General features: G+C 43.8%; 1 protein-coding gene across 5 annotated transcripts in view; it reads right to left on the bottom strand.

Annotated features, from left to right (window-relative positions):
* Positions 1-2087: 2087 nt before the first annotated feature.
* Positions 2088-23319, bottom strand: part of ptprz1a (protein tyrosine phosphatase receptor type Z1a) — a 68714-nt gene continuing 47482 nt past the window's right edge. Inside the window, exons 9-31 of one of the 5 annotated variants that reach the window (XM_071326437.1) lie at positions 21776-21960; positions 21374-21500; positions 17893-17933; positions 16300-17728; positions 15682-16206; positions 12568-12706; positions 10075-10166; positions 9742-9827; positions 8995-9015; positions 8709-8805; positions 8538-8620; positions 8254-8388; positions 8019-8153; positions 7614-7777; positions 7081-7216; positions 6692-6838; positions 5736-5829; positions 5187-5263; positions 4756-4911; positions 4499-4651; positions 3791-3933; positions 3135-3270; positions 2088-3022 (exon numbers count right to left, since the gene is read on the bottom strand). In XM_071326437.1, coding sequence (XP_071182538.1) covers positions 2879-3022; positions 3135-3270; positions 3791-3933; positions 4499-4651; positions 4756-4911; positions 5187-5263; positions 5736-5829; positions 6692-6838; positions 7081-7216; positions 7614-7777; positions 8019-8153; positions 8254-8388; positions 8538-8620; positions 8709-8805; positions 8995-9015; positions 9742-9827; positions 10075-10166; positions 12568-12706; positions 15682-16206; positions 16300-17728; positions 17893-17933; positions 21374-21500; positions 21776-21960 — 4445 coding nt within the window. In that variant the 3' untranslated portion in view covers positions 2088-2878. Of the gene's footprint in view, positions 3023-3134; positions 3271-3790; positions 3934-4498; positions 4652-4755; positions 4912-5186; positions 5264-5735; positions 5830-6691; positions 6839-7080; positions 7217-7613; positions 7778-8018; positions 8154-8253; positions 8389-8537; positions 8621-8708; positions 8806-8994; positions 9016-9741; positions 9828-10074; positions 10167-12567; positions 12707-15681; positions 17729-17892; positions 17934-21373; positions 21501-21775; positions 21961-23319 lie in introns of all 5 variants that reach the window. The other 4 variants (XM_071326438.1, XM_071326434.1, XM_071326439.1 and 1 more) reach the window with 4 other exon arrangements.

Below are 23319 nucleotides of genomic sequence, written 5' to 3'. Positions count from 1 at the left end.
TCCTGGAGGGAAGGTAGTTTGCCCGCCGGTGATGAGTTGTGCAGACCTCACTACCCTCTGGAGAACCTTACGGTTGTGGGCGGAGCAGTTGCCGTACCAGGCGGTGATACAGCCCGACAGGATGCTCTCGATTGTGCATCTGTAAAAGTTTGTGAGTGCTTTTGGTGACAAGCCGAATTTCTTCAGCCTTCTTCCTTGCTGATTGGTAATATAGCTGAATTGCTTTCCGTAACAGCATTTTTAGGTCTGGTTCCCAAAGAGATTATTTTTAGTTGACATGAGCTATGGTTCCAGTGAGGCACCAATTACCAATAAAGTATGCATTTTTATCTCTGTACCATATCAAATGTTACTCATCAACTATTGACATTTCTGTATAAATCAATGATAAATACAGTATGCATCCATTCTGTTTTCAATGGATATAGCGGTGTCGTCTCATTACATCCTCTTTGAAAAAACAATCAGCTTTTCCTTCCACTCAATGTGGGCCCGCCCATGCAAACTAGGCCACCAAGCCATGGATAATTGGGCATGTAATTATTAAAAGTCAAAAATGCAAATTGGGGTATGGATACAGCCCCTGGTTAAGACGGTGTCTGGACACTTGACCTAATTTCCCCTGAAAATGTGCATTTCTTTTGGAGTCTTAGATGGATTAGAACATGAAAATCTACTGGAATAACCAATTCTCCACATGGATTATTCCATAACTCCATAGAGTCGCATCTCCGTCTCCGGAAATCCATAATCCAGTGTCTAAAATGGATCCGTTTCATCAAGCCACCCGTTTGTCTTCTGACCTCACATATTGTTTCTTAACAAGGGCTTATCAGGAGCCTGCCGAAAGATCATTCTATCATAGCAAATCTTTGATCACCCCCACAAAGCCCCCTGATCACATTTGGGTGAATGGTGTATATAGGAGATAGGTGGTTCAAGAGGGGGCAAGACAATGAGGAAGTGGCAGTTATATCTTTTTTAACCATAAACAAATACTTTCTTTAATGACTTGCATAGCATCTAGGCAGACTGGGCCCAATTCCGATCTGAGTTAAGCATGTGAAAATGTTAAGTAATTCCCTTTTTATGCACTTTTCTTTCTGTGTATTCTGACCTTGAATTTAAGCTTAATGCTATTCACCTGCTACACCTAATGAAGGTGTGTCTACAGATACTGAACGCAGCCCAGATCAGATTACAGTGTAAGTTTTTACATTCTGGAACGTTCAATGGAAAGGAAACAGTACTGAACGACCAGTTGAAAAACAGGGATGGTTGGGCTGTGTGCTGGGGAACGCTGTCAGCATGGCCACTGCCCTTTAAATACGTCACTTGTTGCTTCAAGCCACACCAAACGGGAGCAAACGTACCTGTCTGTTCAAGAACGTTTGGGGAAACGTGTCGTTCAGTATAAACCGTTCTGCAACATAGCAAAAAAGCACCTCTTAAATCCCAAATAATGCCACCACCTTAACGTGTGAGGAAATCATGAATAAGGTCTCGTGATCCTACCAGCATCTACTTGATTTTTTTCAGATAGAAATAACGCCATTCTCCATGCACTGTAATTTATAACCTGATAAGAACTATTGATAAGAGCTAGGTAAATGAGTACTCTGATTGGATAAGAGAATTTAAAAAATAAATTACAATTGTTTTACATCTGTTTTACCTTATAATCGCTGGAGACAAATGTGAAGCCAGTCATATGGCAGCAAATTGAAGCATACCTTTCCCACTGCAAAATGGACAGCTCATACCTTGGCTTGATTGTTAAGGCTTAGCCCAGCTGCCTTACTTGGAAATGATCATGCATAATAATTATTTCAAACATCTGCTGAACAATTTGATGGGGTCAGATGAACTCTATTGAGGCACTAATAACATACTGTATATTCACAATGCACCTGACCTGAGGGCAGGATGCCGCCCACGCCTCAGGCTGTATCGTGCTAGCATCCAGTTCAATGTGAAGTTACACCAATTATGGAACAGTTTAACTTTAATGTACTGTGCACCCACAGGTCTAGATTGACCTTCACAGTAGTTTAAAAAAAAATGGAACAGACCACTCCAAAAGCTCCTTCCTTGGTTCTCTTTCACTTGTTTAATCCTATGTCTAATCATCCAGCAAAGTTTCATGTACAGCAAAAAACGTGTCAGTACCCCAAGCTTCATATTTAGTCCATTACAAAATACAGAACACTAGCTATAACATTAAAACATTTTTAAAAATTGCTTTGACTAAGTTATTCGAATGCAGCCATACATTGAAAATTGACAAAAAAAAACGTAGTAAAATATAAAAATCTAGAAGTATAAATAGAAATTTGGTCCATTGTCTTGGTTGCTATAATATTATTTACATATTAGATTTATTATTTCATGCCAATGTGCATTTTTGATTTCAAAAGCTCACTGTTGCTACAAACAAAATAGTATTTACATTGTCTAGATGGAAGAATGAGTTGCTCAATGCATTGACTCTACAAAAAATAGGCTAACAAAATGTTGTTTAACGTAAAAGTTGCATTTTCCCTTCTTTTTTTTTTATAGCTTACTGCCAATAAATACGAAAGTTTAGGGAAAACAGTTAGTTAAGCAAACATCTCAAGACGGCAGTATCGACAAAACATCGTAAAGTTAATCTACAATTGTATGAATGCCGTTAGAAGTACAAGATGAATATACAAAGGCACACATTACAGGGTCGTGCGGTATCATGTCCAGCGGTCAGGAAACTGCCATTCAACGACGGAGAACAGAAGAGGAGAAAAAAAGGAGGGGAAAAAGGCAAAGCTGCTGTCTTTAAAAACTGAACACAGTGAGACAGGCAAGAGTCCATACTGGCAAGTTAGGGGCCCCGTTGCCATGGTTACACCAGGGACTCAAGGCTCTCGGCTGTGCTGACAGGGCCCCCTGGGACCGTTCCGTTGTTGTCAGAGGACTGGAGCGTCCTCTCGTCCTCCTGTGTGCCAACCAAGCTCAGCATGGCTTTGTACAGGAACTGGTACTGCTCCTGAATGAGAAAGAAATATAGAAACTGTGCTGTTGAAGGGAGAATGTTTTAACACAAAATGGCTAATGTGCATCACTCAGGTACAGTCAGGCGGTGATTCAGATTGACTAACAACATCAGTGAAGGTCCCGGGCCTCATGAGGTTGATCATCTTGGCCACCTGGTACACGTCCACAGAGCTCTCCAACTCTAGTTGGCACACCAGAGTAGACAGGGCACAGAAGGTTCCCGCAGTAACACCGCCAATCCTGCAAAATCAGACCAGCGCCATGAAGTGCTTATAAAACTGAAAATCTCTGCTCATATTAGCCAGGGGCTAAGCTAGCTTTAGATACTTTGGGCTAATTCCAAGACATATTTGGGAAATGTTACAGGATTAGTGCTCTATGCTCCAGTTTGTAAGTATTTACTGAACCTTTACAGTATTATCTGTGGTTAAAACCAAGGATTGAGCGCCATACAAGAGTATTGAGACAGGATTGTCTCAATAGGCCTGGATCAGTGCAGGTTTCAGTTCCAAGAAATATTAAGAGTATTGGAAATATGGACATATCTTCTTATCCTCTTAGGTCAGAGTGGATCGTCTTGAATCTATTACCAGTGGCCAAAATAGAAGGCAAAAGAGGGATTCAGGGGTATTGAGCTTGCCTGGTTCCAGTTGGGTGAGATTTTGACTTTTGGGACTATTCCATTGGTTCCAGGTCTTGAAAAAGGTTTAGAGTGGACATCATTACCTTATTTCACAGATAAATAATCAATAGGTCTTACTCGTCATGGACAACCATGGGGCCCTCCTTGGAGGAGCTCTCCTCCCTCACCAGGCTGAGCAGCTCAAAGGTGCTGCTGATGGGTCTGTCTGGGTTGGGCCAGCGAGGCGTCCGGTAGTGCCTCACCTCCAGAACATAGTCATCCTGGCCCAGAGGGGGACAATAACACAATAAGACAGAGTGAGAGATAGAGAGACAGTGCGAGAAAGAGAGTGTGTGTGTGCCTGTGTGTATGTGTGTTGAAAGTGGTCCAGTGATTGGAGGTACAGATGGTTGAGTGAAAACTGTGTGAAAAATAACAGCTGTGCTCCATTGACGTGTGGGGAATGTGTATTGAATTCCATTTCCACCCTTCATTTGGTTTCACCATGGGCCAAGATCCAGAGAAATATGAGCAGAACAACTCCTAAATGGAATACTCATGTTGCTATATATTCCCTCTGTGTAACAATAAACAGTTGTTAAATGTTTTTGGGGTATAGACACAGTGATAACATTTGCTGAGCACTAGCAACTGGTCCATAACGACTGGCCCATAGCGACTGGTCTTTTCTATGAGGCTGTTCTTTTTGGGCTGATCCCACAGTGTGTGGCTGATCCTCCTCTTCAATGGAGTTAGTCTATTCTAAGTAGCTGATCATGCTATTGTGACTGATCTCTTATCTTATCAAGCTGATCTCCCTGGTCTTACTGATCTCCCTCAGCTCACCTGTGTAGCCTCCAGGACATAGTCCTGCACCACCAGCATCTCCTCGTTGACCAGACACACATGGTTCTCGCTCCGCAGGGTCACTGTGAACGCCTCACAGCTGATTGGCTGCTCCTTGCGGGGCCAGTACACGTACGGCTCCTCCCCCTCTGCCTGAAAACACAGAAAGATGTGATAAGGACTTCCTATTTGAGGCACAAAATGGCTGCCTGCATACATCAGCAGTTTTGTGTCCAGGAGGACAGATAGATACCCACCAGGCTTGGTGTTCCCAGTGTTCCCGCTGTTCCTGGTGTTCCCGGCAGTGTGACGATGACCTGAGCGTTGTGATCCCAGATCATCCTCCAGAAGTCTGTCACCGTGCTGGCCAGTGGGTTCTGGGTCACGATGAACTCAGTGCTCTGCCGGTACCCCTGAGGAACACAACCGGTGGTAGAAAATTTAGACAGGTGGTATAAACATTCATACAATTTAGACAGGTAACCAAAAGTGGAATTTACTGAAAATGATGGCTGGAATGGAGTGTTATGACTGTAATGGAGTGAATGGTATCAAACACATAAAAAACATACGTTTGATACCATACCATTCCATTCACTCAATTCCAGCCATTATTATGAGCAGTCCTCCCGTTAGCAGCCTCCACTGCTGCATCTGACTCCTTTATGTAGAATGGTTGGGTTCTTACCGTGAGGTATGAGGCGTTGATGTAATCTGATGTAGTTTCTCCCACCACCGTAGACAGACACACCCGTGACCTTTCAACTGGAGACAAAGCCACGCGATGTTAAACTTCCTCATTAGGTATAGAGAAGGTAATTTTGTATAATATTAATATTACAATGATTAGCTTTATTAAAGCAGAATGACTTAACCATGACGACTGCTTATCTACCTAAAGTGATTTTGTGACACACATTTGCTTACACCAAACAAGAGTAAAACAGTTCCTAAGGTTTATGCTTTCAAATAACAAAAAAATAAATAAATATGTATAACAGTTTTTGTTGAGGGGTCCAAGTGTGGGGAATTTTGCTAAATGTTCATTTGAAAGTGACAATGTTGAGGCCAGGTGAGGTCTCATTGTCTACACACTGTTAAACGGATTTTACATTTTATGTTTCTGAGTCCAGTATGAAGGAAGTTTGAGGTAGTTTCGCGCTAATGCTAGTTAGCATTGGCTCACGAAACTACCTCTAACTTCTGGAGAGTATTAACAAACCTGTCTGGAACTCACCGGGTATTAAAGAGGAGTTTCTGTTCTTCTCTCTGTTGCACTCTTTCAGGGCTGCCGAGTAGTCACACTGTTTGGCATTGGACTGGGATACCAGCTGTAATCACATTGAGTACGATTACATGCACACAATATGATTATTGTGAATAGTCAGATTAATATAATAGTTTGATTTAAACGTTTACATGTTTTCCAAGAAGAACGATTTCCCAAATAATCCTGTTTACATAAACACATCTGAAATCAGACTACCTGATGGGACTGTGATAAATGCAGAAAATTGCCAATCTAAATATATGTTCTACCACAGCAACTATGTTATTTTTGGGAAGCCTATTCGATGCTGAGTTCGGATATTTAAAGTTTGTACGTGAAAACTATTTCTAAGATACATACTTTCAGTTTTTCCGAACTCACTTCACTCGTGCAAAAGATGGAAGCTTCACTCGCGCTGCTCGTGCTAGCACACGTGCAGATCAAACACACCGCTGGAACTCCGATTAAGCTGCTTACATGTCCTAATCATTTGAAAGATTGCTCAGAAAACCAGGTGTTTTAATAGGCGTATACTTACTTCGATTATGACCGATTAAGATAAGCAGAGCAAGGTGTTTAATGCCATATTCGGCTTACTGACGTAATCTGTTTAATATTGAATTACTAGTGTGCATGTAAACGTACTCAGTGGCACCAGATTAACTGTCAGTGTTTAAACATGATGTGCCAGCGGTTGCAACTGCTCTTTTCAAAGGACAAAGAAAGACAATTGATGTGAAAAAAACTAAAACTGTCTTTAAACCCCATAGACAAATTCTCCTTTAAATGCACGTTTTACTTTTAGTTCGGCCCTTCATGTCCTACTGGAGTTGTTATGGAAAGTTTACCAGTTGTACATTTTGCTGTAATGCAAATACTTCCCCTATGACTTGTTGTAAGCTGTTATAAGCATGTGTCTTTACCTTAAACTGTTTCTCCAGCTGCGTCCTGCCGGAGGGCCCTGGGGTCAGGAGGTCATTGACGTAGCTGTGGATGAGGCTGGAGGAAACCTCCGTCTCCTTGCCCAAGATGGCCTCCACCAGGGCGTCGTGGATGAACACATACTGCTCCTGAATGCACAGGGAAAGTAGGGGTTGAAAGCCTTAGTTGGGTGTTGTCATTCATACAGTGCTGGAAAGGTAACAGGACAACTGATCATAGTAGATTCACTGTTTTCTTGTTGGTATCAGACCTGGGATCAAAAAGTATTCTTTCAAATACTTTAGAAGCCTTTATTTGAGCTTTTCTGGCGCAATGGCACCAATAGAAAAGTTCCAAAAGTGCAACCCCCCCCCTCTGGCTGAGCTCTCACCTCTGTCTGTACCAGGTGGTTCCTCTGTGTGCGGATGTGTTTGAGGAAACCCATGATGTTGACCGTGCTCTCTTCTTTGATCTGCTTCAGCATGCTATCCAACACTATGTAGGTGCCAGTCCTGCCTACGCCCGCACTAGAAACACACAGAGGTACACAATTTAGTTTACATTTAAGAGCCACATTTCAATAGAGAAAGTACTTGGATAGAGGAAGGTTCTGATATAGATTGTGAATCCTGGTATTTTGAGTTCACTCTAGTTCTCTATGAAATAATTGTTGACCTTCTCAGCTGGACTAGGTGAAAGCAGCCACAGAATGGATGTTAAGAGATTGCATTTAATGGAGGACCATGTCCATTCTATTCTATTTCTACGCCAATCCGAATGTACATTTACTTCCTAAATTGAATCATTCACATCCAGAAGATGAGCCATTTTTAATTGACCGAATTGAATTAGTAATTTCGGTGTGGAAAAATGGTATTGACCTCAAAGCTATTCTATACATTCTGCAAATCTATGGCTTCCTACCTGCAGTGCACTACGACAGGCCCCATGTCATCTGTCCTGGCTTTGGAGGACGTCTGGACGAAGGTGAGCACGGGGAGAGTGTACTCAGGCACGCCCATGTCTGGCCACTGGGTGTAGTGGTACTGTGTCACGGTCCGCTCGTTAATACGCCCCTTCAGTGAACCCTGGGGTTGGTGGGAGGAAACAGGAAGTGGTGAACAGGATGGGACTTTGGCTGTCACTTTGACACTTGGGATTCGTGAGTTCCATACGAAATGTTCAGAAACTAAAGTTGTAATGACGTAGTGCTTCAACTGACTTGTAGGGTAGGTGCAACCAAAGTAGATAATATATGTGAGGAAGTAGAGGTGAAACTATTAATGGTGAATGAGAGGTAAGTGTGATGTAAATTGTGTGACCTCTAACCTTTTGGACCTTGGTGTTCCTGAGGGTGAAGGTTCTCTCGGTGTAGTGGGCCAGAACCTTGCTGCTCTTCACCGTCACCAGGAAACCACCGTACTCATCCTGGCTCTCCAGGGGCCAGTACTGGTCACACTTCCTCTGAGAGACACAACAAAACAGTTTCGTATACTTTCATGAATAAGCATGAATAAACTATTACTAAATATGTATAAGCGTATAGGTGGCCCCGGTCTCTCACCCGTCCCTTCTCCACCAGGTTGGTAATCATGATGATGACGCCCACGTTCTGCTCCCACACCATCCTCCAGAAGTCCTCGGTGCTGGACTTGAGAGGGCCCTGGGCCGCGATGTAGGCCCTGTACTTGTTGAAACCCTGAGGAGGGAAGGGCGGCAGAGGAAGGTAAAAGAGAAAGAGAGTGAACAACAGATTATCTACTGACACGTCAACAAGACATTTGCCCTCATAACACTGCTAACATCTGACGTTATTGTGCAGATTGAAATGCAACAAAAATGTATTACGTCAACGTAGTTTGCGTTAATGTAATCTCCACTCTTCCCATCTTTGTCAGCCTGGGTTGAGAGTCTTACTCGGCTGTGGTCATCTAGGAGTAGAGGAGGAAAGAGATAAGCTGGGTGCATTCAATAATGTATGTGTGTGTACATGTGTTTGAAGGTGCATGTTTGACTTACAGGCCAGGATATTGATGTATCGGTTCTTGTTCTTGTTGTCTGGATGGTTGGAGCCGTCTGTGGTGATACCCAGGTCCACCGTGCACACCTGCACCTCCTAAAGAAACACATGACCTTCATCACTCCACCCCTAACATCCCACCATCCTCCATTACTATGCAGCCAAATAAAAATGTGTCATCAATGACAAAAACGTCAACATGGGCAGCTGGAAATGTGACAAACATCTACACACGTTTACTACAGAAATAATCGAATCAAAAGAGAAAAGGGAGACACAGCTTACCTCGTAACACTCTTTCAATATCTAATGGAGGGGGAGTGAGAATGCAAAAAGCACAGCAATGTAATGTCATGACACAAGGTGAGCAAAAAAGTCCAAATAAATAACAAGAAAACGGTTTATGGGCGAATCTCAACTTAAAGACACTGTTCATGCGATAAACAAGGCTTCGAAAGCGGCTTTCAGATTCACTCCATGTACCATGTTAATGTCCATATTAGCTTTGACTTACAAACCTATTTTTGTGTTATTGACAACATTTACACATGTATGCATTTACACAGCACTGATAAAATGCCAAGCTGGATTTAACATGGTAAGCAATGGTAAATATCCAGTTGAACCTATCTTAACTTGAGCCAGAGAAACATCAACATCCATGAATGCAGTGTAGATTATGATACATTTGTAAGTCTCAGTGGTAAGGACAACAAACATGGCTCCTCAGAGGAATCTGGGCCTGTAGCATGTAGAATGAGAGAGAGTGTGAGTTTGAATGGCCATCACAGTGCATAGCCTACCGCCCCATAAGGTTTCTGCATGCTGACCTTAAAATAATGGCAGCCACCGTGTAACATCGCAAACGACACGTAACAATTTCGCAAGATGGATACACACAGAACAGCATTAACTAAAAAACAGGTAGACAGCTGACTTGAAACACGTAACCAATAAATACTCGTTGTGTTTTTGTCATAAACGATATCCTGTGATCTGAGGGAGCAAAGGTTACAGAATGTGACAGCACACCTCAAACTCCCGGGAGAATGCGTTGCTGTGGTGGAGCTCTGTCACGTGCTTGACAAACTGCTTCACCGTAAGGGCTTCATGTTCATCTGAAAGGCAGAGAGCAAAGCTATTGATCAACAAAAGTCCTTTATCAGAATGAACGTTTGAAACTCAATACTCTGTCAGAGGCAGATGTTGAGTGAGGTAGTGTTAATGACAGAGGTAGGCTTGATGAAAATGTAGAACACGGACAGATGGAGAGGATAACTGTCTACATGGCTCTGTGCTTGTTAACACTTTTATCTGTGTGTGTGTGTGTGTTGCGTGAGAGTGTGCTTGTCTCAGGATGGTTACCTGTAGCTGTAAGCAATGGTGTGGGTGGAACAGATATGACTCTGGGCGATGTGTTGTCCTCTATGTAGAAATGGGCAGTCTGGAAACACTTTCTGTAGAAACATATGTACGATGATATAAGTTAATAAACTTGTATTAGATGAGATGGAAAAAAGCTTTATATTTGTCTCCGTGACCTATTGCCATTGATTTTTTACATTTTGTCCCCAAAAAATATAGCTTTTTTTCCATCTCATCTAACGCAAAAGAGGTATTTGTATGCTTTGTTCTCGTTTGGTGAAAAATGTGCAAAAGAATTGTGACAAAGACAATAATAATATTGGTGTTATGATTGAGTAAAATGTAATAAAAAGACAATAACTGTAGATATATTTTTGAGACGTAAAAAGATCACGCTCAGAGACAAGAAAGGCCTAAAAAACACTTTTGTTGTTGTGTTTTTTAAGATACAAAGACAACCACAGATGTTGGCGAACACATGGTAATCTGTCCGTAACACAGGAAAAAAAAAATCCTTCTAATCTCTGACAAGTTTTTAACAGGATCACGCATGCATTTCTTTTGATGAGCCTGTGTTCAGCTACCCAAAAATGGACATCACCACACAGATTACTCTGGACAACAAAACCAGCAAAGAGATGTCCCCAGTAGATAACATGTTTGCCTTTCTAAAAGACGTCCACACTTTGCTAAACCCAAGTGCACAGCTATGGGGTGGCCAAATGAACACCGTGTCACCAGGGGAAGTACAAGGATGCGACACGGAAGGGATTACCTCAATTTAGCCTCGCTCCAGTCGTTTTACAAGACGCTGACACAGCGCCTTCGTGTCGGACATAATGAGACGCAGGCCCTTTCCCCCTCCTATTCCACCCGAGGCCCTGTTCCCCAACCCCTGGACGACCCCGAGCCCCAAGCTCAACGCTCTACACTCTGAGTGGGGTACATCTCTCAGATTTAATCCCTTAGCAGCGCCAAGATTACTACGGCTTAACATGAAAATACAATAACAGGGCAGAAAGCATGAACAATATGTCACGTCTCCAGCCCAGTGGATGAGAAATGTACAGTCTTAAAGTGTTTACATTTTTGAAAGTGTGTCCTTGATTGGATTGCAGAAGTTGGTTATTTTACTGTCCGACCGGTCAGTTTGCCGCCACAGGGAAAAGTAGTATTTTTCTATGATCTCACAGTATGGGCAAAACGTCTTTATACCTGGAGACGCGCAACTCTGAATGCTGGCAGTTATGTGTAAGTGAACCTACCCAAACACAGCAAAGCTCATGTGAAAAGCCAGACATCAAACCGTAGTGAAGATATTGGATGTGTCATGGGGAAGTGTGTGAGAGTGAGAAGGAGATTGGGCCCGTGTCACAGAAGATTAGGCCTCCCAGTGAGACAGACAAATATGAGGTTCTTAAGGTCAACCCCCTCCACCCTTTGCATACGCCACCTCCCGTTTCACTCCACCCGTGCCCCCTGATGTCTGGGGACCAACCAGACCCAATCCTCGGTGACAGATGAATAACAATATGACAGGAATCAGCCCTGGGGCTGTTCCATTGGGAGGCATGAGGCTTACTGGTGCCAGTGTGTGTGGAGACTATCAATGCAGAAAGGAAGCTGTTGTTCATGTTCTGTAGCATAGCTGTCCGATTATACAGATGATGCTTAGGGTCAGAGGGGTCAGTGCGGAAACGATACTCATCATCATAATTGGATCTAATAATAATAATCATAATGGATCAAATAATAATAATTATGGATCTAATAGTAATCATTATGGTTCTAATAATAATGGATTATGGATCTAATAATAATAATTATGGATCTAATAATAATCATTATGGATCTAATAATAATCATTATGGATCTAATAATAATGGATTATGGATCAAATAATAATGGATTATGGATCTAATAATAATCATTATGGATCTAATAATGGATTATGGATCTAATAATAATAATTATGGATCTAATAATAATCATTATGGATCTAATAATAATCATTATGGATCTAATAATGGATTATGGATCTAATAATAATCATTATGGATCTAATAATGGATAATGGGTCTAATAATAATGGATTATGGATCTAATAATAATCATTATGGATCTAATAATAATAATCATTATGGATCTAATAATAATCATTATGGATCTAATAATAATCATTATGGATCTAATAATAATCATTATGGATCTAATAATGGATTATGGATCTAATAATAATAATTATGGATCTAATAATAATCATTATGGATCTAATAATGGATTATGGATCTAATAATAATCATTATGGATCTAATAATGGATAATGGGTCTAATAATAATGGATTATGGATCTAATAATAATCATTATGGATCTAATAATAATAATCATTATGGATCTAATAATAATCATTATGGATCTAATAATAATCATTATGGATCTAATAATAACCATCCTCCTTCTTCTCCTCCTCCACCTGCTCCTCCTGGTCTTACCTCCAGTAGATGAGGATGCCCACCAGGATGATGAGTCCCACGAAGGTGAGGGTGGAGACCACCGCCAGAGGGACCACGGCCCTCCTCTCCTTATCCCTGGCCAGACCCACCCTGGACTCATGGCTGCTGTTACTGGCGTCTGTAAGTGGGGTGAGAATAGAAAAGGAGGGGACAATGGATGAGGAGCTAATGTTGACTATTGAGACACACAGCACAACTCCCACAACAAATCCTTCACTCAATCAGCTTCTACAGTGGCAAGAAACCCTTTGGAATTACCTGGATTTCTGCATAAATTGGTCATACAATATGATCTGATCTTTATCTAAGTCACAACAATAGAAAAACACACTGTGCTTTAACTAATAAAACACAAACAATTATACGTTTTCATGTCTTATTGAACACACTGTGTAAACTTTCACAATGCAGGGTGGGAAAAGTATGTGAACCCTTGGATTTAATGACTCGTTGACCCTCCTTTGGCAGCAATAACCTCAACCAAACATTTTCTGTACGGTCAGGACGAATTTTGGCCCATTCCTCTTTACAAAACTGTTTCAATACAGCAATATTCTTGGGATGTCTGGTGTGAATCGCTTTCTTGAGGTCATGCCACAGCATCTCAATCAAGTTGAGGTCAGGACTCTGGGCCACTCCAGAAGGTGTATTTTCCTCTATTGAGGCCATTCTGTTGTTGATTTACTGTGTTTTGGGTTGTTGTCCTGTTTCATCACCCAACTTCTGTTGAGCTTCAATTAGCGGACAGATGGCCTTATATTCTCCTGCAAAAGGTCTTGATAAACTTGGGAATTCATTTTTCCTTCGATGATAGCAAGCTGTACAGACCCTGAGCAAAGCAGCTCCAAACCACGATGCTCCTTCCACCATATTTTACAGTTGGGATGAGGTTTTGATGTTGGTGTGCTGTGCCTTTTTTTCTCCACACATAGTGTTGTGTGTTCCTTCCAAACAACTCAACTTTAGTTTAATCTGTCCACAGAATATTTTGCCAGTAGCACTGTGGAACATCCAGGTGCTCCTTTGCGAATTTCAGATGTGCAGCAATGTTTTTTTTGGACTGCAGTGGCTTCTTCCGCTGTGTCCTCCCATGAACACCATTCTTGTTTAGTGTTTTACGTATCGTAGACTCATCAACAGAGATGGTAGCATGTTCCAGAGATTTCTGTAAGTCTTTAGCTGACACTCTAGGATTCTTCTTAACCTCATTGAACATTCTGCGCTGTGCTCTTGCAGTCATCTTTGCAGGACGGCCACTCCTAGGGAGTGTAGCAACAGTGCTGAACTTTCTCCATGTATAGACAATTTGTCTTACCGTGGACTGATGAACATCAAGGCTTTAGAGATACTTTTGTAACCCTTTCCAGCTTTATGCAAGTCAACAATTCTTAATCTTAAGTGATCTGAGATCTCTTTTGTTCGAGGCATGGATCACATCAGACAATGTTTCTTGTGAATAGCAAACTCACATTTTGTGAGTGTTTTTTACAGGGCAGGGCAGCTCTAACCAACATCTCCAATCTCGTCTCATTGATTGTACTCCAGGTTAGCTGACTCCTGACTCCAATTAGCTTTTGGAGAAGTAATTAGCGTAGGGGTTCACATACTTTTTCCAAACTACAGTGTGAATGTTTAAATTATGCATTCAATATAGACAAGAAAAATACAATAATTTGTGTTATTGGTTTAAGCACACTATGCTCGTCTATTGTTGTGACTTTGATGAAGATCAGATCAAATTGTATGACCAATTTATGCAGAAATCCAGGTAATTCCAAAGGGTTCACATACTTTTTCTTGCCATTGTACATACTGACTCACGAACACTTCAGCAGTAAATCAACACACGCACTCAGTTCTCAAGAACAAACATAGCAAAGGTTGAGCAAGTAATGCAATATAAACATGTGATTTCACATAGAGGTGAGACAACACTTGGCAAGTGAAACGTGTTAGCATCAAACTACTCTAGCATTTGAACTACATGTATTGTCGTTTTGTAAAAAAAAAAAACTGCACTTTTAAAGAATAGTCCAACTTACCTTTGTGTTCTAATACATCGACTAATTCAGAGCTCCTGCTTGAACTATGTAGACTTGTTGAATTCAATTTGAAACGCTACCCTAGACCTTTGCTTCAACATCTTTATACCCATTCAGTTAACAAATCTAAACCTCTAGCGACCTCTCTAAACCTTATACAATGGCGGCAATAAGAAGGATGAAAGTGAACACAAATGCTTTCACAAAGTTAACATGCACTAAAGGTTAGTTCGTGAGTATTGGCTCGAAGCTTGAAGCACACAATGGCTTAAATCTATGGGACTCTCAATGCAGCAAAGGTATAAGAGGTGTGAATGAGTGGAGACCATAAAAACCTATTGGGCAAAACTGTTTTCTGCCCGCTTCTAATGCAAAGACTTAAATGCAGATAATAGCTTCTATCGATGAGCTGTTTTGTCTGGGGTCTGAATGATGACAAAGATATTAAAGAGGTCAAAAATCGGTAAAAGATTCTAAACAGGGGCCCTGAGACTGTCTCAAGTGTTGTGTGAATTACATTGACTGTTTAATGGGGAATTAGACCACTTGTGGTCTGCTAAGGCAAACAATCTATTTTGGTGCGAGTTGGGATTTGCAAGAGATCTGCTGCCCTCTACAGGATGTCGCATGATGTTACAGCAAATAAACAGTAGAGACACAGAGAAAATACATAACAAAGAACACTGAAATGATGATGACTATGGAACTGATTGTGAACTTCAACATGAACCTGACACAGTAGAGCGGCCTGGATCTAAATTGTTAGGAGGTCTACAATCAAAATGTATAAAAAAGTTATGTCTTTGTTCTACAAAGAAAGGCCATGATGGTGAACAGACACACAGGCACAAACACTCGCACACACACTTTCATCTTATGGGATTTTAGTTATCGTAGACAGGTGGTGTGTTAAGTGATGTGCCTCCTAAATTCCAGAGTATTTCCTGTTCCATTGGCATCATGGAAGCTGTCGTTTTCCCCAATCCAACAGGTGCAGCACTGTGCCTTGATGTACGGGGAGATGTTGCCCCCTTGTGGATGTTTGTTTTACCTGCGATTGGCTCCTCCTCAGAGTCTCTCTCTGTGCGCTCGGGGATACTGAAGTCTGAGGACATCTCGTTGTCGTATGGGCTCTCGCCCTGTCCCGAGCCACTCTGCTCCTCCCCACCTAGCGGCCAGGGCACCGCCGCAGTTACCGCAGATACTGTTGCCGTGCTCCCCGCCGTCTCCGTGGCGACGGCACTGCCACTCTCACTCTCAAAGTAAAACGCAGAGGAGCGTTCATCATTGTCGGAATCGGGAGAGGCGGCAACCTCAGAGGTGAATGAGGGGGGAGAGGTGGGGATGTAAGGGAGCATTCCCTCCCCTGAGGCCGAGGCCGAGGCTGAACTCTGAATCCTGTCCCACTCTGCATCTAGCTCCTCCTGGGCTTCTCCCGACAGGGTCGAGCCAGACACATTACTGTCTACCGTCTGCAGGTCAGGGGTGAGGGTGGGGGTGACGGGGGAGGAAGAGGAGGAGGGGGCGGAGGTTCGGAGGGCCGAGACCCAGCGGTCCTTGGAGCGGGACGGCGTGGCTGTAACAGAAACGTGCAGGTCACCATGGGAACCGGAGAGAGGAGGATGAGGAGGAACAGGAGGAGAGGAGGAGGAAGAGAAGAGAGGCTGACCTACAGACGGGTTGGTGGAGCCCGCCAGAGATGAATGGATGAGATGGTCTAAGTCGCTACCGGAGGAGTAGAGTGCTAGGCTAGCCGCCCCCCAGTCAGACGTGGGCAGGGGGAGGTGAGGAGAGGCATGCAACCAGGAAGAGGACGAGGTGCCATCCAGAGAGCAGGTACACAACGACTCCACACCATTGCTAGCTACTGTGAACCCTCCGCCACCATCAACAACCCACGACAGAGAAGACTCTATTACACCGCTCGTAGCATAACTAGAGTCCCCCAGCCTGCCATAGACATAGTCAGTGATTCCCGGGGTGGCCCCGGACAGAGAGAAGTCACTAGAGAGGAGAAGAGAAGGCTGCAGGGAGAGAGAGGCTGCAGGGAGCGGTCTAGAGGCTAGCTCAGACAGGTCCCGCTCAACGGGCGAGTCAGGGAGAGTTTGAAGGGGGGGAGTGTCACTAAATAGTGCAGGGTCACCCGAGGCCATGGACGAAGAACCAGACAGCACATCGCCATCACCACTATCATCATCGCCTTCATCGCCAACACCACGAGAAACTACGGTCTCCCAACCAGACAGGGGGTGTGAGGGGTGAGGGAGGAGAGACAGGGTGGGGGAGGAGGGGGAGGAGGGAGCGAGGAATGAGTCACCACTAGACAACAGTGCTGTAGCAGCATGCGGGGAGTCCCGAGCAGGAGGGGTCACAGACGACACAGGTCTAGACGAAGGAGGGGCATGCAGGCAGGCGGTGGGGGCGTTGCTAGGGGCGGAGCCGGGGTAACCAGGGGTCGACGTGTCACATACAGGAAGGGTGGAGGGGAGGATCTCACCGTTGAACACCGGCTGCGTGGTCTGCGAGAGAACGCTGCCGAAGGAGGAGGCAGTGGACGAAAACAAGGGCATGCTGGGACTTGTAGGCTGTGGTGGTACCCCCTGAAAAAGGGAGGGGGAAGAGGTGGCCACGGTCCAGCTTTCCGGGAGAGGGATGGCCATGGAAACACCGCTGCCTTTGCCGCTTGGGACGGTCACGGGGCGCGCCACCCCTCTGCCCTTCTCCTTTCTGGTTGAGGAAGTGGTGACGTCATCAGTGCGAGACAGCGGCATGGTTGCTGTTGTGGTATACTTCTGGGTACTCCCGCTCCCTCTGCTGCCTGGTGAGATGGCCCCCTCTGCTGGAGCTCTGGTCGTGGTGCGGTACCTTACACTCGGCGCCGTGGACGTATGGGATCGGTTAGGCTGAGTGGTCTTGAAAGGAGACCCTGGAGTGGTGGTTCTCCTCTGGACAGAAGGGGTGGTTGTTCTGAAACCAGGCAAGGGGAGGCTTGGTAGGCCAGTGGTTGTTTTGGGCCTGGTCCTCGTAGAGCTTGGGGTGGTCCAGTCCATGTCATTGTCCTGGTCTTCACCCGGTTCAACCCGGGGTCCATAGTCCTCCTGGTGGGGAAGACACAGTCACACACCACATATACTGATGCCTTGTTATGAGACACTACTCCTTGTCCTATGTTTAGATTAATGTTTTTTCTTGCAGTGCACTACAGACAGTATCACCACATTGCATTATGAAATAAGTAAAATGTATGTCATATAATGCTTACTTCCTCTGCAAATCCAGTAGAATCTGGATCAGGGGTGTCCTCTGAAAATAATCACAGATGAGAGCGTTAGAAACATTTTGGAAACAATAAAGAGCAAAATACGTTTTTGGGAGGTCTTGTGCTCACTGGGTTACTGTAAGTATGTTCATACAAATAAATAACTAAGACTGATACTTGATATATCTCAACATATTATGGTCAACAGTCTGACAAGTTAGGAAGATAACAGCCTAGACATTGGTTTGTGTGATTGTTTTTCCTCTGGCCTTCAATTTAGGGCTCTAATCAATCAGTAAAGCTGAAGCATTACAGATTCCGTGATATATATTGAAAGGTAATTTCCGATTGAGCCGACATATGCAGCGTTTACGGTGCATGAGAGCATCAGCTGTTCCGGATGACTGTGTGATCACGCTCTACGCAGCCGATGTGAGTAAGACCTTTAAACAGGTCAACATTCACAAAGCCGAAGGGCCAGACGGATTACCAGGACGTGTACTGTGAGCGTGCGCTGACCAACTGGCAAGTGTCTTCACTGACATTTTCAACCTCTCCCTGTCTGTCTGTAATACCAACATGTTTCAAGCAGACCACCATAGTCACTATGCCCAAGAACACTAAGTTAACCTGCCTAAATGACTACCGACCCGTAGCACTCACGTCTGTAGCCATGAAGTGCTTTGAAAGGCTGGTCATGGCTCACATCAACACCATTATCCCAGAAACCCTAGACCCACTCCAATTTGCATACCGCCACAACAGATCCACAAATGATGCCATCTCTACTGCACTCCACACTGCCCTTTCACACCTGGACAAAAGGAACACCTATGTGAGAATGCTATTCATTGACTACAGCTCAGCGTTCAACACCATAGTGCCCTCAAAGCTCATCACTAAGCTAATGACCCTGGAACTAAACCTCCCTCTGCAACTGGATCCTAGACTTCCTGACGGGCCGCCCTTAGGTGGTAAGGGTAGGTAACAACACATCCGCCACGCTGATCTTCAACACGGGGGCCCCTCAGGGGTGCGTGCTCAGTCCCTTCCTGTAATACCTGTTCACTCATGACTGCACGGCCAGGCACGACTCGAACTACAGCTGCACCATTGAGAGCATCCTGACAGGTTGCATCACTGCCTTGTATGGCAACTGCTCGGCCTCCGACCGCAAGACACTATAGAGGGTAGTGTGCACGGCCCAGTACATCACTGGGGCCAAGCTTCCTGCAATCCAGGACCTCTACCAGGCTGTGTCAGAGGAAGGCCCTAAAAATTGTCAAAGACTCCAGCCACCCTAGTCATAGACTGTTCTCTCTGCTACCGCAGGGCAAGCGGAACCAGAGCACCAAGTCTAGGTCCAAGAGGCTTCTAAACAGCTTCTACCCCCAAGCCATAAGACTCCTGAACATTTAATCAAATGGCTACCCAGACTATTTGCATCCCCCCCTTTTTACCCTTTTTAATAACTCGAATAATAATATTATCTAAATTACCTCGACTAACCGATGCCCCAGCACATTGACTCTGTACCGGTACCCCCCTGTATATAGCCTCTCTATTGTTATTTTACTGCTGCTCTTTAATTACTGTTACATTCATTTTTTTAATTTTTCCCCGGTATTTTTCTTAAAACTGCATTGTTGGTTAAGGGTTTGTAAGTAAACATTTCACTGTAAGGTCTACTACACCTGTTGTATTCGGCGCATGTGACAAATAAAATGTATTTGATTGATTTGAATGCAGTCTCTGCTAAAGCAGGAACATTGCCTTTAAATTTCAATCACGCTGTGAAGCTGAACTTCCACGATGCGGATTGAACAGAGCCCTTAGTTACAACTTTGACAATTAGTAACAATGACATTATATTCTGAGATATTGGCCCCATTGACAAACCCAACGACGTTCTTACAGACAGACACTTTACTTGAAACATACTTTAAAATGTACCTGAAAGAATAACCATAAGGAGACACTCACACACACAAACAGATTGAGTATTTGTGAAAACCATTCTGTTTTTGATGGTATTTTTTTGATGAATTGGGTGCAAAACTTTATTTTAATTCACAGATTGGTCTTCAGGTCCAGGATAGAGGCTTGACAAAAATCTTCGGACGCTTGATATCCACATCTTTCAATGGGTCCACAGTATATGAAGCGGCAAATCATTAGATAGTATGAACCTATATTAGAAATCATGGTGAATATGTTGCTGTCTCACCAGGTGAGAGAGAGAGAGAGGGAGAGGGAGAGATAGATAGAGAAATAACAACAGGAGGGAAAGTTATCCACAGGTAGTACTTCCGCCTCAGCACAAATTGAGTGTTAACACACCCATGCACATGCACACACAGGCCCACGCACACACACATCCTCTTACCTGGATGGGACTAAGTTACACATCATGGAGGCCTCAGGCCAGATCAGAGTGGGTTTGTAAAGCATGAGGTGGGTTTTTCAAAAGTTAAGTGGAGAGGGAAGGGATGAATGAATGAATTCACAAACACGATTCACAAATGAGTTGTTTTGTCCCCACAATTGTCACAGCACATTCGGTCACACAATTGTTTCAAGTCATTTGGATGAGTGTATACAATTCATGCACATCGAAATATGATGCAGAGTATTTTTAGCAAGACAAAATGTGTTTATTATAAACTTACAATTCAGGAGATACAGAGTACCCATCATTTCATACAAATGCTGCACACAAGCAAACATGATCTTACAGGTGGAAAAGATGCCATTTCAAAACAAAAGTGCCATTTTTTATATTTTGTGTGACATAGAAGGTACACATGGAATAACCTTTGACCTTAAACAAACAGATTGAGGGGGATATTCTTCCGTCTTAGAAATCAAAGCACACTTGAAAGGGGTACAAAGAAAGATGAACAGAAGATTTCACCAGGGACAGAGTACAATACACGCGGTACATTTACTGTGGCACATAGAGGAACTGGGTGCATGTTTAAAGGAACAGAACTGGACAAAGAGAAGACACAGAGAGACTGGGGGGGGGGGGGGGCTTCTCAAATCACAAACAACGTCATACAGGGAGCATGGCCAAGACGGCTAGGGAAACAGAAGTGGCTCTGCAAACCAGTGAGAGTTCGGTGGGTGTGAAATGTGTGGTCATTTGCGGACACCGTGGACACCACGTGGACACCAATCAGAAACCACATCTTTAACTTCTTCAGAATTCCCTTAACACAATCTGTTCATACTCTATCTGAGAAGCCTTCAGGGCATCTTATCGGCAAACTGACTGACTGACTAGACTACACTAGCGGTAAGTGTGACTTTGCTGTTAAGACCTACCATTAAAGCAATACAGTAAAGGGAACTGGTTTGCAAATGATCAAACGTCTATGTTTGGTCTCTACTCTCTATGTCAGCAGAACGCTACGGCAGAGTATAACACCCCCCCCCTATGTACGGTCTGTGTAGACGTATTGGCGGTCGCGGTCGCTCTTACCGGGGTTGTCGATCGGCATGTCGACAGTCAGCTGCTCGCTCACGCGGCCGTACAGACCGTTGGTGCAGACCGCCATGACCTGAACCACGTAGCTGGTGTTGGACATCAGGTCCTGCAATATGGCCCCCTGGGGAACGACGGGGAGAGGGGAGTACAGGGGGTTTAGGGTGGTGGCGATGTGGAGGGTTATACCTTTGTAGGATCTGTTCTTGCTTTCAATCATACTATGGTTCTTTAGTTTCTTTGTTTGTTTCTTCATCCATTCCCTCATTCATTTGTTCATTCACACAAACCTTCCAAAATGTGATTGACCTCAGTTGGTGATCTGTGTGTTAGTTTGCTGAGCTCCAGCTCACAAGCATTAGTTCCGTGAACAACCCACGCTACATAAATGTCCCTCACCACATCCTGGTCTCCGTCCGTCAGGTACTCAAAGGCTGGAGGGTCCTCTCCCTGGGCCAGCTTGTAGGTAACTGAGTACTTCTCTATCCCGGCGTCGTACACCGCCCGTGGCCGCTCCCACATCACCAGCAGGCTGGTCAGGTTATGGGGGTCTGCCTGCACGTTCTCCGGCTCTGAACTGCAGACTGACAGAGAGAGAGAGAGAGGCAGAAGAGACAGAGAAAGAGCGAGAAATAAATAAATCTAAATTATTTTAGATTCATAAGAATTCCACGTAGAATAATCACTTGCAGTGGTACAAAGAAATGCTGTGTAGAATAAATGTCAAACTTCAAGCAACACCCAATGGGGTGTTAAATTAAGGCTGTAAAGCAACACCAAAACCAAAATATTTGCATGGGGGAATAATGGTCATCACAACTGGGTGTTTCTCCCGTTAAGAGAGCTAAACCCGTGCCTCATGCCTGTGTCAAAGGTCACCATCAAAGATTAGTGCTGCGGCTCTAATGCAGCTCACAGACACACGGAGACTCTGGGATTAACACAGATTAGAGGGGGGAGAAAGAGATTTAAATCAATCAAAATGAGACCAGAGACAATGGCCAAGGACAACAACTAAACCATTGACACATTATCTAAGCCTGCATTTACTTAGGGCACCACAAGAGTAGACCATGGAAATCATTTGTGGTGAGGGGGTGAATGCATTAATTTAATGTTTTTAATGATGCTGAGGGATTTAAGAAATATATTCACATTTTCTGTACTAACCCCTTTTCAACACAAGAGGGCAGAGAGGAGCAAAGAAACAGCAATATTTTTCTCCAGTTCTTTTCTTTCTTTAATTTGTTTTGTGACGTGCATCTCACACCTATTCATGTACATTATATATCATATTCAATGCACTGTATCCATTTTCCGAATACGTTTGGAAAGTGCTCTGTGAAAGGGAGGGGGCAGCCACAGTAACCTAGCAACACCTAGCGACCACCAGGTCTAAAGAGGGGAGAAAGAGGGGAGAGAACTTTAAACTGAGAGTCTAATATCATTGCTGGCATGTAGGGAAAGAGAGAGAGAGAGAGACATAAAGATGAGAGAGTGAGAGGGGCTAGTATATTAGCCTGGTGCCTAAGCATCCACAGCAATTAAATTCTCCCTTCAAGGATACAGAGAGTCCGGGTATAATTAAGAGAGGCACACACACACAGATGCTGACACACATGCTGTCTTATATTGAATGCCTGCCAGCATGCCACATGCTAGTTAAAGTCCTGATTAATGCTGATGTCTAACCAGGAAACACACATCAAACTGCCATCACGGCTTTACTAGGGTCAGGACCCAGTCATAGTATGATACATCAAATGAGCTCTGTGAGACAGCCACAGTGTACCGTGTATATGTGTGTGTGTATATATGTGTGCGTGCGTTTGTGTCACAGATTACATTTGCCCATAACAAGCTGCAGGTTCTCAGTTGGGTTACCAGTCTTGCCTCACATGTATCAAAATCCACCTATGACATGTTAATAGGCCACCAAAAGT

Source organism: Salvelinus alpinus, chromosome 9 (assembly GCF_045679555.1).
Source record: "Salvelinus alpinus chromosome 9, SLU_Salpinus.1, whole genome shotgun sequence".
In the NCBI taxonomy this organism is placed as follows: Eukaryota; Metazoa; Chordata; class Actinopteri; order Salmoniformes; family Salmonidae; genus Salvelinus; species Salvelinus alpinus.
The sequence above is the reverse complement of the archived record's forward strand: the minus strand, read 5'-3'. Positions and strand labels throughout refer to the sequence as shown.